Source organism: Erithacus rubecula, assembly GCF_903797595.1.
Source record: "Erithacus rubecula genome assembly, chromosome: 19".
In the NCBI taxonomy this organism is placed as follows: domain Eukaryota; kingdom Metazoa; phylum Chordata; class Aves; order Passeriformes; family Muscicapidae; genus Erithacus; species Erithacus rubecula.
Genome location: NC_136671.1, coordinates 13,328,203 through 13,346,601, shown reverse-complemented (window position 1 = coordinate 13,346,601; position 18,399 = coordinate 13,328,203). Strand labels below are relative to the sequence as shown.

At 37.3% G+C, this 18,399-nt stretch overlaps 1 protein-coding gene across 8 annotated transcripts in view; it reads right to left on the bottom strand.

Annotated features, from left to right (window-relative positions):
- Nucleotides 1-982: 982 nt before the first annotated feature.
- SFSWAP (splicing factor SWAP) overlaps nucleotides 983-18,399 on the bottom strand; it is a 35,536-nt gene continuing 18,119 nt past the window's right edge. For 5 of the 8 annotated variants that reach the window (XM_079322136.1, XM_079322133.1, XM_079322139.1 and 2 more), the window contains 5 exons: nucleotides 11,733-11,998; nucleotides 6,526-6,651; nucleotides 3,896-4,066; nucleotides 3,266-3,338; nucleotides 983-1,400 (listed from right to left, as the gene is read on the bottom strand). In XM_079322136.1, coding sequence (XP_079178262.1) covers nucleotides 1,335-1,400; nucleotides 3,266-3,338; nucleotides 3,896-4,066; nucleotides 6,526-6,651; nucleotides 11,733-11,998 — 702 coding nt within the window. In that variant the 3' untranslated portion in view covers nucleotides 983-1,334. Of the gene's footprint in view, nucleotides 1,401-3,265; nucleotides 3,339-3,895; nucleotides 4,067-6,525; nucleotides 6,652-7,307; nucleotides 7,696-11,732; nucleotides 11,999-18,399 lie in introns of those variants that run through there. The other 3 variants (XM_079322140.1, XM_079322134.1, XM_079322135.1) reach the window with 3 other exon arrangements.

Below are 18,399 nucleotides of genomic sequence, written 5' to 3'. Positions count from 1 at the left end.
CACTCAATGTATCACAAGCTCCATGCTGTATTTACAACCAGTTACAACACAGCTGGAGCCTGTGAAGAGACCAAAAAGAAGCAGCATTGATTTCCAAATGGGAAATTATTCTGGTAAAGCAGTTTAAGCCCTGATAAAAATGTCCATTCTGGCTGGAAAGAGAAAAAATAGCATAATGAAAATACTACTACTTTTTAGAGACTACAACTCCCCATGAAAGAGTGCTAAATGCTAACAAACCCCAGTAAAAAATAAAGACTGTATAAAAATGCAGTTTACTCTAAATTTTTCTTGAGCTAAACATTCCATCTCCCTACATATCACAAAAGGGAGTAATGAAAAGAAAAAAGAGAAGACTGGAACACTTGCACACAGGAAGAGAAAGTATTTTAAGAAGTCATTAAAGCAACAATCTTCCCAAAGAGAATACATCTGCAAAGCAGCAGCCAAACAAGCTGCCCAGTCTATTTTATCAGAGTTGGGGCTTTTTCCTATTACTTGACAAACAACTGGCATCCAAGCTGCCAATTATTTAACCATGCTGGGACATTTAACTCCATTTAGGGGAGAAAAATATAGCTGCTGTAAATTCCAACACTGCGCAACAATCTACAACAGATGTCTTGAAATCTACGTTTCGTACCTAAGTAGAGAGAACAAGGTACACTATGACAATTGAGCTACTGACCATTAGTTATTGACTTTAATGGGTCAACTCCTCACACGAAGGCTCTGAGATATTTCTAACTCACAGAGAGAAAATCATACCCCTTGTTCAAAAACTGTCCACTACTCACATCCAAGTAAACAAGCATTCTTCTGAGATCACCCTGTGCATGAAGGGAGATAAACAGAATTTCTCAGCTTAATGTGGTCAGCAGGCAGATACCTGTCTAACTAAAAAGCAGAAAATAATAAACAAAAACCCCATTAATTTGTAACAAAACCAAACTGCAAACAAGTAAGAACTCCACAAAAACTCTAGCTAATGAAAGATGTTTCCTTCTTTATTATTGTGTAATACTTTTCACAGAAACATAGTATTTACAAATATACACATATAGACTGCTGATCATAAAATGTTATTGAAGAATTAGTCAAAAAAATCAATTTACAAAACCCAAAAACTTTCAAAGATATTCTGGTTGAAAAAAATTAATGAAATTTCAAGGAGATGCTTCTGTACAGAAAGATAGGTCTTAGCTTCTTGAGTTCTGGTAAATTAGGTGAGTTGTGAACCAAGTGAGCCAAGCTCAACTGTACATTTGAGATGAGGCAGCTCTTTTCCAATTGTTCTTTTCACACAATTTTTTGATGGTCACTTCCAACAGGTCTCAGGAGGCACTGGTTTGGATGTTTTTGGAAGCTGCAAGCATTGCTCTCACTTTGGCCATAAGATCCTGTAGAAAATGAAAGGAAAACGATAAGACATGTCTGAACAGAGCTAAAACACATGACTGCAAAAACCTGCATCAAAGGGTTAGTGTGTATTCCAGCCACATGGGATACTTGAGTCAGGACCATCAAATTGTCAATTCCTACACTAAATGAGTCAAATAATTTGGAGAAAGTTCCTATGACAGCAACTGAAGTCTGGTTTTACCAAAATGCAAATAAGTGCTCTGCAGAAATGTCAAGCAGTTTCTACACAACAAAGCACAGAAATCACATCAATTGAAATGGAAACACTATGACCTTATCTTCAAAGAAATCCTGATCAACACACAATTACCAACCACTGGAGGTTAAAAATAGGAAAAAGAAAAGAGAAAAAGAAATGAGAAAAAGAGAGAGATGGTAAGAAAAGAATGTAACAATTACTCTAAAACAGAAAGGGGTTTTTCTTGCTTTGTAAATCTGAATCAAACATTTACACAGCAGACACATTTTCTCATATGACAGAGTGAATGTGAAACCAGACTCCCAGTCTTGTCTGAGCATCCAGTTGGAACATCATTACAAAAAAAAATGAATTTTCATGTAAGCACCATTGAATAACTGGGTTGCAAAAAATGATGACAAAAAGTATGTATCAGTAATGAATCAGAGTTACTTAAACATTTGTTCACATATGCAATATAAATAAATTCCTTAGTGCTTTTAAAGCATTTTGCATCTGAGGTTCTCGAAACACCCCAGAAGGGAATTTAGCATCATTATTCCTTCTGGTTTACAGATAGAAGGATCTGAATGAGAAAAATTACTGACTTGGTTAGGGTCAGCCACCACAATAATTAATAATTAGTTAGATTCCATTTTTTGGAGCCCTTAATGATAAAGAGATGCTAAACTCATCTGTGTTGGGAAACATCTTGCAGATGCATGTAAGTTTAATTCCTATTTTTTACTTTTTCCAAATAGCAACCAAGAATTGTATTTTGATAGAGTAATCATTCCTCCTCTCACAGCTGCACTTCAAACAAGCAGTCTAATATTAAACTAGGAAATGCTACACCATAAGCAACATTTAACCTAAAAATAAATAAAAAAATTACCTCTGAAGGGTCAATGTGTTTTAAGGGTGGGATGTTTACTCTCTGTTGAAGACCATGCTGCAGTTTGTATCTCATTTCTCCTACCAGGAATTCCCATGCACTTGTTTGGCAGCATAAGAAGTGCTGTGACATTAACATTCCCTTTTCTTTCTCTGCTGCCTAAATTTGCCAATTTTCCAGAATAATCTTCTTCTGGGTTTCTTGTAAGAAATTGATCAAATTTTGTATGTAAGGTATTAGACCACTAGACTACTAGGGGTAGTCCAAATTACCACTATTTCCATAGCAGAATTAAATTTTTGAACAGCATTCATTTCTTGAAAGCATAATTTATCCACTGAACAAACATCAGAATATAAAAAGCAGCTCTGATTTTCTACTGTAAATTTTTCACAGCATCCTTAAGACAACTTGTCCTTTAAAGTTCGCATATCTAATTGAAAAAAAGTTAGGATTTCTTTCTTCCATGAAACTTGTTAAGAGCATACAACTTACGTTACGTTGCGTTATGCGTTACAGTGCATACAACTGCAGCCTAACGAATTTAGCTTGGTCCTTAGAGGCTTGATTAATTGAAATTGAAATTAAAATTGAAAAGACAGCACCTAGAGAAGCAACAAAACTGTTGTTCCCATAAGCAAATGGATGAAGAAAGACAGTGAATGTGTCCCTACATCATATGTCAAGTTCAGTATTGCCCAAGGTGCTAAGAAAACAATATGCTGGATATACTTAATTAGGCAACATACTCTGAATTTGCCTGTTTGTACCTGAGTGATTTTACTCTGCACTGACGACACAATTGCTGAAGAGATTTGGCCATCTTTTTCCTGAGAAACTCCCCTAAAAAATAAAATCAGAAATTTGACGCACAAGTTTTGAAAATGCATTTCACTCACCATCCTGATTTGAGTTTTACTGTACATGTCTCTCACATGTTAGCCAACAGTTCTCTCAGTCAACTAGAGGATGTAAGCCAGGGTCAGAAAAATCACATGTACAACTGCTCAGACAAATCTGAACAGCAGTCTGAGAATTTTTAATAGGATTCTTCCATATTCTAGAAGTAATTTCATCATTAACGTTGACACACGTTACAATTCAAACCAGTCTTTTAAAGTTCTACTTCAAAGAGTTAAGCCAATTTATGAAAGCTTCCCATTTCCAACTTAGAAATAGGTTGCAGAACTTTCTGCATCAGTTTTCCTGTAGTAGTTGAGACATTTACTCCAGAAAGCAACAGAGATCCAACACCTTCATCAGACTGATGCAGACAGAGCTGTGCTCCCAGGGACTTTTCCTTTTGACAAGCACACCTTGCACACACACAGAACTCCTCAGTCCATGGCTCTGGCCCAGACACCAAGAGACAGCAGCACTGCAGGAACAGAGCACAGTACCTGGAGCGTTCCTGGCTGGATTCCCTGCTCTCCACAGGAGAGACACTAGCTGAATGGACAGAATTCTTGTGTGTGGATGGTTTGCCTGGTGACATGGATGGTGAGGGAGACCTAGCTCTGGATTTAGTACGTGATCTAGACCGCCTCTTCTTCTTCTTTTCATGGGGACTTCTGTGAGAAGAAAATATTTTATTGAAGAGTATTTAAAGCAATATTGCACTAGCTAAGCTGAAGTTACTTTTCATACTTCTCAAAGCTCACGTACTCTCTTCCACAGGATGTTTCACTTGCATTTAGCAAGCATTAGTCTTACCCAATACTGCACATTTATGATTGCATAAAATATCAGAAACTCCTTTTAAAATGTTACATTAGGCAACCACTGGCTCCTGAGGTTCTCACTGGGAACGCTGCACAGCAATTCCTGGCCAGTGTCTGACCTTTTGCAGGACAACAACAAAAAGCCTTTCACTTGAGATTTGCAGAATAGCTTTGCTAGAGGGAAGTTCCTTCCCAAACAACATCAGACACTTATAATGCAGTAAGAAATATAAGAATTTATACCCCTTATAATTTTCCTAGCTCATAAAATAAAATATGGAATTATGGCTATGTGAAATATCTACAAGGCAAATTCAATTTGTTTGGTTTTCAAAAGAAAAAAACCTTTTCCTGCAATGCAACAAACCACAGGATCAAGATTTTAAATGAGCTGTTGTATTGCACTCAGACTAACCTAGTAAGTGCAAATTGTTTGTGACCTGGAAATTAGATCCACAAATGTTTGTCAGTATGAAAGCTAAAACAAAGGACTTCCAGGAACCCGCTGTGTTCATTACTGCCAGAAGGCAACAGAAGGAGTCACCTCATTGGCAATATTAATCTCAAAGACAATTTAATAGGTAATATATTAAAGATGAAACTATCACATTATTTCCTGGTTATAAATTTATGTCTGTATGATTTACATACTAGTATTGATATTACTGTAAGTACAAGAATTAGAGTGATGCCTTAATTAGAGATAGGCAATACCTTACTGTAGGCATCTCTCTCTAATATGCACTCCTAGATGTCTATTCAGAAGAATGCTGTCGAAGCTTCTAGAACATCTAAAAACACTAAAACTTTTAGCCACCTTTTAAATATCACATCATTCATTCCTTTACTTTGATTTTTCATGGGAATTTTCCACTTTAAGAGGTGCTATGCTGTAACACATTGAACTTCCATATAAATAGCAAACAACTGATGTTTAGACTTCACCCCACAATTCTTTACATAGAATTTAACATTCAAGACTTGAAATTGCAAAACCTCCTTAAGCTTTTCTTGCATAAATGATTAAGTGGCAGACAAAAAACCTCTAACATTTTCATGACTTCACAAAACCATCAGCTACAAAGTCAGTTATTCCTTGATTAGTCATGTACTTTAGTTGCTTAGTTTCTTAAAACATCATCATGTAACCAAGCTGTGAACAGATTCCATGTTTAAATCTTGAAAATCTTGGCAAACATTTGTCATGCAAGAAACGTATTTTACTGTAAGGTTCTTCAGTGTTTTTCATTTCAGATTATGATGAACAAATAGAACAGCTGCACGATGAAGAAAGTGTTCAATAAGTGAACATGGAAACTGGTCCTTCACATTTTTACTTGAAAATTTAACATGTCAGGGTTGAAACAGTTTTTTAAATTTCTGTGTTTAACTACAATACTCCTTCTTCAGTCTACATCTTCTGTACTTACTGCCATATTTTATTGTGTCACTTTCTGGTTTCCTGTTCCAGGTCTAAGAGAAGTTTAAAATTGTGACTGGTTTCTTTCACAACTGCCGTTGTAATCTACAATTCTAAAAATACTTTATAGTTTAAAATGAATGGTCAAACAGCAGACACACCAACACAGCATTAAAAACAGCATGGGGATGTGAAAAATGATTCTTTTGTGCGTTTATAGGAGAACAAATATTTTAAGCTTCCTTATCTGTTCTACTTAACCAAATTTGCATGAATTCCACAGGAGCCTCTATTATCTTCATTTGATGAATGTTAAAAACAAAAACAGTTGAAGTACACTCAGGAAGTTCTCAATTATACCTACCATACCTCCATTAATTACAGGCTATCAAGAGATGTTGTCATAAGAAACAACAGAATTTTTTAATGAAGCTGAAAGTGATCCCTTTCTTATTCCACAAGACATACAAAGAAGTTGAATACTAAAAGCCATTTTGATTAGAATAGTTTAAGAGAGACTATAGGCATGGTGCTCTCAAAGTGACACCTCGATTCATACTTCACCTTCCAGTCTGACAGTAAAATAACTGCAATATAACTGTTTGCTAGATCAGAATTGCCCTTATTTCTGCAGATACGATGTGATGTCAAGAAAGTTGACATCACAGTTGTGCTAGGACCTGTGCAGAGGTCATACAGCTTGCACAAGCACAGCATGAGTAAACGACCCATGCAGAGGGAAACATGAAACTCCCAGTAAAACCTGAACTCCCGTGGCCAGCAGACAGCAGCGTATAACATCACCAGTCTGTCAAACGGCCAAGAACAGGCAAGAACAGCCCGCGCGCCCGCTGGCGCTCCATGCCCAGGGAAGGCGGGCACGGCTCACCGGGAGCGGGGCCGCCTCCGGCCGCCGCCGGGGCTGTTGCTGATGCGATACGCTGTGGGCACGCTCCGCTCCTCTCGCCGCCGCTCCGGCGTCTGCGCCCTCCTCCGCGGCGACCGGGACCGCGACCTGCCGAGAGAACACAGCCCGCGCTTGGCCTCCCGCTCCTTAGGCAAAGCCCTGGCTGCAGGGAGCCGCGCCTCACCAAATGCAAAAGCGCCGCCGTCTTTCAACACCTATTCCGTACCAACGTGGTGCATTTACGCTCCAAGACTTGCCAGCTACGTAAAAATTTCTTGCCTATCCAAGACATTTGAGATGAAGTTATCCATTGCTTTTCACTCCCAATAGGGAACTAAAAAAGGAAAACATTTTTTGGTCTTGTTTGCTATGATAACTTCTGTATTATTTGATGGAAACATTTTTCTTTAGTCCAGGCACCTTTTGTGGCAGCATAGTTACTAAAATGGTAAGCAGAAATCCAATCTGCGTGAAGCTGCGATTGGCAGGCCTGGCCTTGTCTCCCCAAATTAGTGGTGTGTTTTTAGAACTGCTGCCTCACAGAGATAAATACTTGCTTTGATATGTAGTGCCTACAAGTCCAGGAAATGTCCCAGATGCTGCAGAACAATCCTAGCACAGCCAATATTTACAGCAGTGTAAGTGACCAACAACCCAGTATCAGTGGTGTTTGGCACTAGAACTTTGATTTAAAACATTTTTCCTAGAAAAGTGAGGAGGAGATCAAGAAGGGAAAATAGAGAGCATGCCTAGTTAAGATCAGACATCTTCAGGTTCACACAATACAGGTAATATATACACACCTACAAAATCCTGAGCCATTTCTCTTACACCTACAACAAAAAAGCCCAACTGAAAAGAAATTATCAAATGGCAGATAACTGTTGCAAATTAACTTCTTTGACACTTTAAAATCTGATCTTTACTAAGCCATTTAGAAGGATTAATAAAAAGGAAAAACCCAAAAAATTATAAAACTTGGGTTCAGTCAGACACCTTGACATTTTACCATGATTTCCCTGAAAAGAGCTCCAGCAGTCAAATCTTTTCATTGCCCAAGTTGCCTGATAATTTTTCCACTCTGCTGCTGCTGCCACTGAAGAGCTGCTCAGACTCGGCTCCATGCTCAGTGCCGCTGTGGATGCTGTGAGTCTGTGATATGGAGGCACACACTTCACATCCAGACTAAAATGTCCTAGTTTTGGTATTAACTACAATCCTGAAAAGGCTTAGTCCCTTAACCAAAAGCGGAACCCTTACTGAAAAAAGCTTGTATGCACCAGCCTAAAAAAAGCCCAAACAATCAGAAAGAAAAAGACATTAGCTTCATTTTTATGAACTGACATTTGTGGTTCTAGAGCATTCTTCCAATCACCGAGTATTAAGAACTTTGACCTTTTGCTTCAAACAGTTAAAAGACAGCTAATCAGTTTTATTGCAATATACAAATGGTATCTTTCATTAGAGTATAACTCCAGAAGGTACTTTATTCCTTTATAACTTAGGCTTAGAAGGATCCCAAAAGTTCAAGAGGTTATGAAGCTTGGCATGTCTCATTACAAAATTGGAATTAAAATTACATGACTAGACACTGCCTCAGCAACAAGAAAATCACTTTTGGAGGAGAAAAAAACACACCCCCAAACAATCTTTTTTAACAAAGAACAGCTACTTCCAAGTCTACTAAATTCCTAACAGTGAGGCAAGAAGTCTCACACAAACTCCCACATAGGTGTACCCTTTCCAAACTTACTGCAAAGTAACCTGTTAAAAAACTAGACCACTAATTACTACTAATAATTCATTAACTGGATATATTATGCACCTTAGTACAACTCTATTACTAAACTGTATCAAGTAAAGCAGCAATATTGAAAAGAAGCTTAGATTTTCCATCCCTAATTCAAAATGAACATCCAAGCTTCACCCAATGAGATCACTAAATCATTTGGTATATAACAAGTGCTTCTGCTTCCCTTTGTCTCCTCTCACACTCCCAAACCAGACTTGTCTATGGGTAGGAAATGGATTTTGAGGTGAACATTGCTGTTCTCTCCAGTTCCTCCCGTGAGATGCAAGAGCTCACTGCCCACCCAAGTCCAACACGGGCACCACTGCCAGGACAGCTCAGACCTAACTCTTTAACAGGGCTTTGAAGTCATGAGGAATAAAAACTGATTCAGCATTTGCTGTATTTACTACTAAGATCCCAAAATCTTTGTTTTCCAAGACAGATTTAGTAAATGTGCCCCATCTTCGATATCAAGTACTTACTTGTAATAACTGATTATCTCTCTGGGACTTACAGGTCTGTTCTGCGATACCTTGCAGAACTTTGGGACACTGTTTACTGTGTACATGGCTTGTTCAGTCTGTCGTGTAGGTCTAGAATTAAAATTGTATGATACCAGGAGCTGTATAGGAGTCATTTTGTTCCAAAAAATAACATGCATTTATACAGAGAAATGCTGTTAGCCCACTACATGCCATGATTAAGCCAATATTATCTGTGTTCTCTATATAGCTATGATTTTTAAACCTATTTGTCTAAAACTAAGTTTCGTTCTTATGCCAAACATGCTCTGAACCACCTTCATGTTACTGGAACAGAATTTTTCAACTTTATTACTACTGAAGATGCATAAGAAAACATAAAAATGCAACAGTATCAAAATTGCATGTTATCACCATGGACTTATTCTCAAACGTGGCAGACCCTCTACACCTCTAACAATGCAAAAATAAATGATAAGCAAGTGATGTAAAATGGTATACAGAGAAGTATACTGCAACATTCACTTGCATGCTGTATTTAGAAATTCTGCATTTTGGAAAAAAAGAATAATATGACAAACTAAAAAGGAAGAGCTTGCAAAGTATCCTGAACATCCCTTGAATAAAAAGCAAAGAATGCTACTGCAAATTTCAATGTTTACCTACACTTCTCACATCTTAATCCCCATTAACTCATTACAATAAATTATATGATAAAAGTGATTTTTAATCTACATTTTGAACAGATTAAAATTAGGCAACAATACACCATTAGACTGGGGCATTCAAACAGTGGACAGACACTCAAAATAGGGCTATTCCAAAGTAACTTAGCATTACTGCCTACACAGTAATGACTGTCTCTAAGTGCCATCCACTTAATACAAGATGAGCATATTAACATCCAGGAACAGTTTACTTTATTCCAAGAGGGTATGGCTCTTTACATAACTACTCAGTCAGCTGGAAGCTGTAATACCCAGTGCTTTGGGAAGCTAGAAAAAAATACTGTTCAAGGTGAAGCTGAAGAATACTGTTCTAGGAAAACCTGATGCAAAGAGATGTGAAACATGCCAAGCTTTGAATGAAGCAACAGAATGCACTGAAATGATTATCAGAAACAAGATTAAAATAAAAACAAATAATAATAATAAAAAAGACGAAACCCAATGACATCTTCTAGCTAGGCAACAACACTTGCATTTTTTTGGATATTACTATGAGACAAGGTACTATTTTGGCCTAAACATTTGAGAATCAAACTGCATCAGTATTTGACAGTGTTATGAATCAGCCTCTTGCTCTTGATTATTCTACAATTTTTCTGTTTAAAGAGCAAGAGCTCTAACTTTAGAAATGTTAAGGCATACTGTAATCTTCAAGAAAGCACACTTTCAATCATCACCATTTCTTGTACAAGGCCTTTCCTGTTCTAACTTTTGTGAATTTAAAACATGCAAAATGTTTTCAGTGCAAGGGTGCTGTTTTGCTACATAATGTTAAAATGCAGCCAGCCAGCCAGCATCAAGCTTGTTGGACTTCTAAGGTTTTAGAATTCAAAGCTCATCAAAGAAATATCTAACCAGATTTAATCAGGTGTTGTGGTGATTCAGGATTTTCGTGCTCTTATGTGCTCACCATTTGATTTGTGCCAGGAGGCAAACTCAAGACAGCAAGCACAGATTAGCTCCTGTGATTACCCATTCTTGATGACTTTTGATCATGACACAGCATGTCATGACAACTTATTGTCAAAGGTCATCAAATAAACAACATGTCAGACTGATCATTTCAGTCCAAGCTGTGCTCACTTAATTCCTGGCATCTCTGAATAGCAGAGATTTCTGCAGCAAAGTATTGTTCTTAAACTCAAAAATCAAGTATAAACCAGTAAGTTGTAAGTTGTTAACACTCCTGTTAGTGTAGTTAAGACACTTCATGAAACAAAAAAGCGTAAGAAAACTAAAAGTAGTTTTGGCACTCTGTTATCAAGGGCTAGAAGCTTTTTTCAGGCATGAATGAGCAGAGATACAAAGAAGTAGTGGTGTGTGGTTTCACATGCATCACACACTCATACAGCTGTGGCAGTATTTATATGCACAATTTGCTTGAACTACAAGCTCCTTAAGCAGCTAAACTGTTCCGTAGCCTGAGCCCGGATACAAATGAATGAGGATATCAAAGCCCTTCCCACTGACCACAGTAAATCCACTGCAGCAGAGCATTCAGATAGGACAAATTTTACAGACAGTAAACTTTGAAGCTGCTCAGACCCAAATACCTTTGACGGAATTAACGGTACCAGTAAAACGCAATATATATAATCTTGTAGCTGGATAATTAGCATAGTGTATTTAATCTCATTAATCATTAAGTACAGAGATAACAATACTGGGCCATCTTCTTCTGTGGTCTCTCTCTTTCAACTGTTTTCACTCCTCTTGGATTCCTGTCATATCTCTCCTGCAATTCACCCATCCTATTTTCTCACTTGTCATTCAACTGCTTTGCTGTCTTCTGAGCTTTGCTGCTCAACCACCTAATTCTCTACCTCTATTTCTTATCTGAATATTGTCTAAGTTACTTTGCTCCAGTAACAGCCAGAGATTCATTAGCAAGTTCTCTTCCTGCTTTCATCACATTCCTATATATTATCACCTGGCATTTCAAAGAACATCAGGAAAAAGCATTTACTGGTAAAAGTTCCACATTATGTAATCAGAAATTAACGATTCATTATTTCAATAAAATAAAAGACCTGCCACATTTGATCTGTATGTGCCACATACATTCAAGGTGACTGTAACCTTTGCAAAGGATATAAAAACACCAATGAAATGAAAGAAGTGCAAATATGTCTTACATCTTTACCTACACAGAATGCTAAGGAGTATATGTTTGGTTTCCAAACCCACCTTGAATGCCTCACAGTCCTATAGGCAGTGGGAAGTGAGTGTTTTGCTTTTGAATGTGACCTAGACCTGGACTTAGATGATGAATGATATTTGAAAGGTGATCGAGATCTTGACCGAGATCTTTTCTTGTGTTTTTTCCTTTTCTTTTCCTTTTCTTCATCCCTAGGAGGATCTCTGCTTCTGCTTGAAGGCCTTTCTGCTTGTTTAACTTCTAAGGTGGGTAAAGCTCTCACTGCAGTCACAGGACATGGGATACTACTGACACTCTGAAATCAAAGATAAACAAAGAACAGTGCTCAGTTTGCAAAGTTAGTCCAAGTTAGTGCTGCACTAACTTCTGCATGTAAAGCATATAGAAGCTGACATCTTCAAACACATGCATCCAGCAAAATTTAATGGAGGCCTGTACAGTTCCCCAAAAATACACATGCTAAGACAGCTTAACCAGGACATAGTTCTGAAGTTTGCATCTTTAGTTTTCAGAAGAAATGTGTTCTAAAAATATGGGTACTATCAGATATCTTTTAGTCTATTTACATATTTTACTTAAAACAGGATATACCTGGAAATAGAGTCAGAAACAACTGACATTCAAAGCTACTTTTTAGTGTCACTTTCTTCCACAAACAGTGCTGTTTGGATGACAACTTCAAGAAAAACAGCAAAATGAACTGATGCTGATAGACACCGTGTTTGACCTTTGCAAAATAAATGTTTTAAATGCAAAGGATTGGGAAGATTGCAAAATTTATTAATCTCAAAGACAGAACAGTTAACGTTCAGTAAATAATTCCAGCTGAAGGAGATTAAGCAAAATCATACCACAACATTTTAAAATTATCAGCTTGAACCCCAGAGAATTCTGCTCAATGCCTTCTTTAGAACAATTTGAGTCAGGCACTACAGATATGCTCCTCATTTCAAAGCCTGTCATTCCCCCAGCTGCCATTTCAAGGCAACTGGAGACATCAGTTTCCCTGTCATAATTTCTGCTCCACTTCGTTTGACACTTTCACTGTTTGATACAAGGATACTTACCATGACTGGAATAAAAATTAATACATTAAAACCTGAAATAGCCAAATTAGAAACAGGTGATCTTTTCCTTTCTTTTTACCCCTCTCCTACCCTGAATACACAAAGACAGTAGCTGATCATATATGCATAACCAAAAAGGCAGCTCTGCTTCAAGTTAGAGACATGACACTTTTTCATGCTTTAACTGAGAACTGCTATCATAATATCTATAAAAACAGCAACAAAGCAGTACTAAAGTAGCTTGCTTCAATTATAAACACTTTACAGCATGATCATTTGAATGACTGGTTTACCAGAGGCCTATTTCCAATTTCACAAATTCCATTTGTAACTGCAGACACCTCACAGATACCTCATCTCCAGTTCCCTAAGAGGCCACCAGAGTTGGCTTTCATGCCTTTGACATTATTTATCTCTTTATATAGCACCCAAGCCTTTGCTTTGAACACTACTGAATATGGAATAGCCCAGTCTGCCTTGAAGCAGACACCTCCAATAGCTTGAAACAAAAAAGCTGTAGGCAAAGTAGTGTTAAGAAGAAAACAAGAGAGAAGAGAAAAAACCAATGGTTTTCACTGGTCATGCTCATTTGGCCACATAAAACAAAAGCTCTCCTATCACTGCCAAGTAGGAAATTAATAAATGAATGACGCATTTACTTTCAGCTCACATGAACAAAGAACCACCCAATGCTAAGCCCAACTGTGTTTCTACCAACAGCATGCACTGCTGGCCCTGGGCTCCCTGACTCCTAGAAGTGACACTGAGGAGTGCCTGTTGTCCAGCTCTCTCTGGGGAGCACAGATGCAGGACTGGAACACCTCTGCTTCAGGCTACTGCTGAATCACACCTGGAGAACCACACAGAAGTAAATTTAGCTCCCCAGGTGAAATATGCAGGTTCATCAGTGTGCTACAAAAGGTAACAAACAGGGAGAAGTGACCCACCCATCCACCACTGTGCCCAGGTGTCTGGACAGATGTCATGTCCTTATGACAATCACCTGAAACAAACAGGCCACTTCCTTCAGTGGCAACTCCACTTGCCTTTTAAAATAACAGAACCAGCAAAATGACCTGATTCACCACCAGAGCAGAACACAGATCTCACTGAAAGCAGTCAGCAAATTGCTAGGCCACAAAAAAATTTCTAGGTGTATAAATATTTGGAAACAAATAAACTATCTTGGAAAATAAGGTAATGGGAACTGAAATTGGAGGCATGAATGCAGAAAGGAATAAAAACAATAAAATTAAAAAAAAAATCACAGCAACTACAGAACTGGGAGATTACAAAGCTCTCTGCTTCAACTGACCAGGCTCTGCCAATACGCAGAACAGTACAACAGTTTCAGAAAGTATGGAAACCTGTTACCTGATGAATTTTATTATGCATCTGAAGGGATGAGAGATTTAAATTGTCTGAGAGCTCTTCTAAGAAGTTAAACTGCAAACATTCAGATAGCATTCATTGACTCTCACTTCTTTGTCTGTTTTGGGTAACAGCACATTTTTCTGGCCTTTACTAAATGCTACACTACCAGACAAATTCCCTGGCAGAGTTCTTCAGCATTTTATTTGCATGACTAAAGCAAATCTGACTAAAGCAATGCCAAAACATGATTCAACAACTCTTGTTTAGCAGGAATGGATTAGAAAAGAGCTCTGTAAATAGAATTTATAGCCATATGAGAACAGAAATTAGTACTTCAGTTCATTTGTATATTTGCAGTATTCATAAGCCCAGAATACATAAATTATTCTGGGGTTACACTACTTAATCAATACACAAAGTCAAAATTAGAAATTAACCAGAATGTGCTTATTGCAACAGAACAAAACACTAGCACTGTGTCTGGCTCAAACAAAATCAACTGGCAAAGGACATTATCAATAATATTAGAAACAGCTTATATTTCCTTTACAGCAGTTGGAATCCTGTGTTAGATCAAAACTGGCAACAGGAAGAATGTCAGAACTGTAAAGAGTTAATCAACAATTCTTTTACTTCACTAAAATCCAAAACTACTCCAGATTCTTTTCTACCACTGTATTTTTGTACTCCAGGTTCCCCAAAGCTTATGGTGTTCTCCCTGACTGAGAATTAATAAGCAACTGTCTACCAGCAATGGAAGTGCATTATTTGTGTATTGATCCCACTGTGGAACAAAGTAGGCAGTTACTTCTATTTAAAAGTTTTTGAGTCCTAGTATTCATAAATCGGCCCAAAATATTAAATTGAAGAGAAAAAGTATTTCCTCTAGAGTAAGCTCCTACAGAATTTGTCCTATAGGAACTCAAAGATTCAACAGTTTCATCAGGGTTACTCTGCTATACTAAAAAGAAGCTGCAGTACACTGACCATGGTATGATCTTCAAAAACAGGCAAAATTTGGACAGAACCAACTGCAAAGAAATCAGTGGCTGTGAATCTGTTTGCTGTGTGGATCAATATGCCTATTTTGAGAGCCTTGAAGACTAAAAATCAACACATAAACATTCTTACCCCTTCACCTATCTTAATTAAAATAGCAGTTCTGATATTTGCCTTTTCCCCCCCATTATATAATGACTAAAGTATTTATCCTATAAGGAATTACAACTCTTATGTAATTTTTGGTAGTAGGGTTATTGCAATAAAAAAAAAGTTCCAAATGCCAGCAAGTTATCCACCCCCTAAATGCCACATTAGTATGTGACATATGTTTTTCTTTTATCTTGCTTTTTCAAAAGGACAGATAAATTTACAACCAAAACCAACACCCCTCCCATGCTAACCAGAAGATGTAGACACCTAGTCTGAAAAAAAAAAAAAAAAAAAAAAAATGAAATATTCAAAAGATTTTTTAAAAATACTTAGGGGATGGTTTTTATTAGACAATTACATTTTGCTAAAAAAATTAACAAAGAAAATGCACAAACATAAAATGATGTTATACATTATTATTATTCCAAAGAGGCATGCAGGAATATCTACAGCCCATTGCTAAAAAGGTAGGATAAACTACAGCAGTGTGAAAGACCTACGCCATCCACAGCTGTTGATAACCCTGTTATGCTTGATAAAACTAGAAGAGAATCTCATTTTTAAAACATGGCACACTTCTATTTCACTTGTAAATAAGACTGCTTTCCACAAGAAAAAAAAAATAAAATAATTGTTACATTCAGGACAAAAGTAAGGACAATACATCTAAAGAAACAAATGATAAAACAGGGCTTAAAAACCTGGGAAGATGAAAGAGCCAAAAGAAGGAAAGTTTTGCTTTGTGCCTCAGAATCTTTATATTCAGAGGCATAACAGCAGATGACATTTGGGACAAGCCATTAAAACAGCATCACTTTCAAATCATGTGCTTGTCTGGTTTTGCAACATAATGACTATGGATTTCTCTTCTATTTAAATCAGATACTTAAGGTTTATACAGGTAACAGTTTGGGTATAACCAACTGACTTTTACATGCTGATCAAAGCACTGTGACCACAATCATTTTTGACATAGAGTAAAATATGACATTTGCAGAATAATCCATGCCAAGTCCCACTACCAAGATATTTAACCTTATTTCTTAAAATTTGAATTAATTTTAATAATTTTAAAATGAGATTTACATTTCAGATCATGAAGCACCTTATTTTGTTCTAAAGTAAAAAAGGCAGTTTAGTGAAGCACTCCAGATAACCTGGTGTATTCCAGCCCAGCATGGAAGAATTGCAGTTGTTAAAACCATAAGCTGTTTGCTTTGTTCCAGGACAAGGAACCCTCATTCATTGCAGAACGAGGGCAGACTCTCAGCGACTGGCAGATGTGCCAAGGAGTCTCTACAAAGTCTATGGGTACCATGAGTCTACATGAATTCTGTACCTAACCAAGGAAGAGAAATGCCATCCAGCTCCTGTGTCCATGTCCTGAACAAGGGCACAGACCTCACTGGCCCAGCACTGCTGGAAGCTCATGGGTTTTGGAAAGGGAGATAAGCTCCGTGCTTTCCAAGCACTGGTTTGAGGAAATGGGCAGAACTGTGCTGTTCTAATGCATGCAAGACTGGTAAGGAGCCGTTTGTGAGAAGTTGTGCTGCTTCGGTGCTCAAGCCTTTTCAGCCTTTTGCTTCTCTTGCTTGATTTCACTTTACAGAAAAACAGGAAGCCATATAAAAGAAATAATGCAGCTACGGAAAAGACAGAACTGAAGCCAAAGCAGCTTAGAAGTGCTCTGTTCTGTGGTACTGACTGTCCTTTACCTGCAGTTAGCTGAATCGATTTCACTCAAAGAGGTAATGTACACTCAGTATCGGTGATCTTTTCAAGAAAAGCAAGGCATCAGGAAAATCTGACAGAGGTCACAAAAGCTTTGTGCATTTCTGCACATTGTGGGTAACAGGTTTTCAGCACAAAATATATGCTGTACGTACACACAAGCAGTGTGACACTTATATACACTTACTAGTCTGGGGCAATGTAATGATATTCTCATAGATCCAACTCAGTTATTACTCCATTTTTGAGACAAATTTTAGGCTACAAAAATCATGCCACTACATTAACTCTGACCAGTATATATGAGTTTTTGTATATGCATTTCCTGGACTCTTCATTGGATACTCCTACCCCCAAAACAAGAAATGCAATACATTTAGTTATGTTTTTGGTGGACACAAATATTTAATAATTTTGTTTTCTGATTAATTCATTTTCTAATTTAATTGCCCCAATTAGTTCCATTGACCAAACCACAAAACTAATTTTATGTATCTTTCTCTCTAAACTTTTTAACATTGTTTTTATTACAGCCACTGTAGTTATTTCCTGTTAGTTTTGCAATCAGTGTTTTTAAATGCATCTTTAGTCTGAAACATGAAGACTATTGAGAAAGCTCGAAAAAACAAACCAGTGCTACATATTTATTTACAAGCTTATTGTGACATCATAATGCAGCACACTTGGTTCTCAGGGTACAGAGAACAGAGGTTAACAAATCTGCAATATGATTTCACTCATCTTTCTCCAACGCCATTTCTTGACTCAAATGGGCTGTTACAAATAGGCAAAACAGACAAGGAGAGTAAAAGGCAAATTATTTAGAATGAATGGAAATGGTTGCTTTTTGAATATGGCAAACGGAACAACAGCTTGAAAAACATTAGTGTTCCAAAATAAGCTTTTATCTGCAAAAGTCTATATGCATGTATCTATATGTGTGTCACTAAGCACACCACACTTAGCAGGAATATTACATCCAAAGACATTATGGTATTTGTGACTGCTCATTAAAACAGTAGAAGCACTCCCAATACAATAGCCACTTTTATTTTTTTAAAGCAAGGTCACATCAGAAAGCATTTAAATATACATCTGAAAACCTAAATAAACCCTTTAATAATGAAAGCACGTCCAAGCATTTCTATTGGCAAGAAACAGTGAAACTGGTTACTTTAAAATTCTCAAATATACTGGAACTCTTTGTGTAAGAAAAAATTGATACCTTCTCTGAAACTGTACTTCTGTGGAAGAAGAAGTTTCTAGAAAATCAGTTTACTGAGAAGTGGGATAGGGTGTGGTTTCTTGTTGAGAAGTTCACTAGCAAGTTCAGCTTAGAACTTCAGTAAGTTCAGATGGGAGCAAGAACATT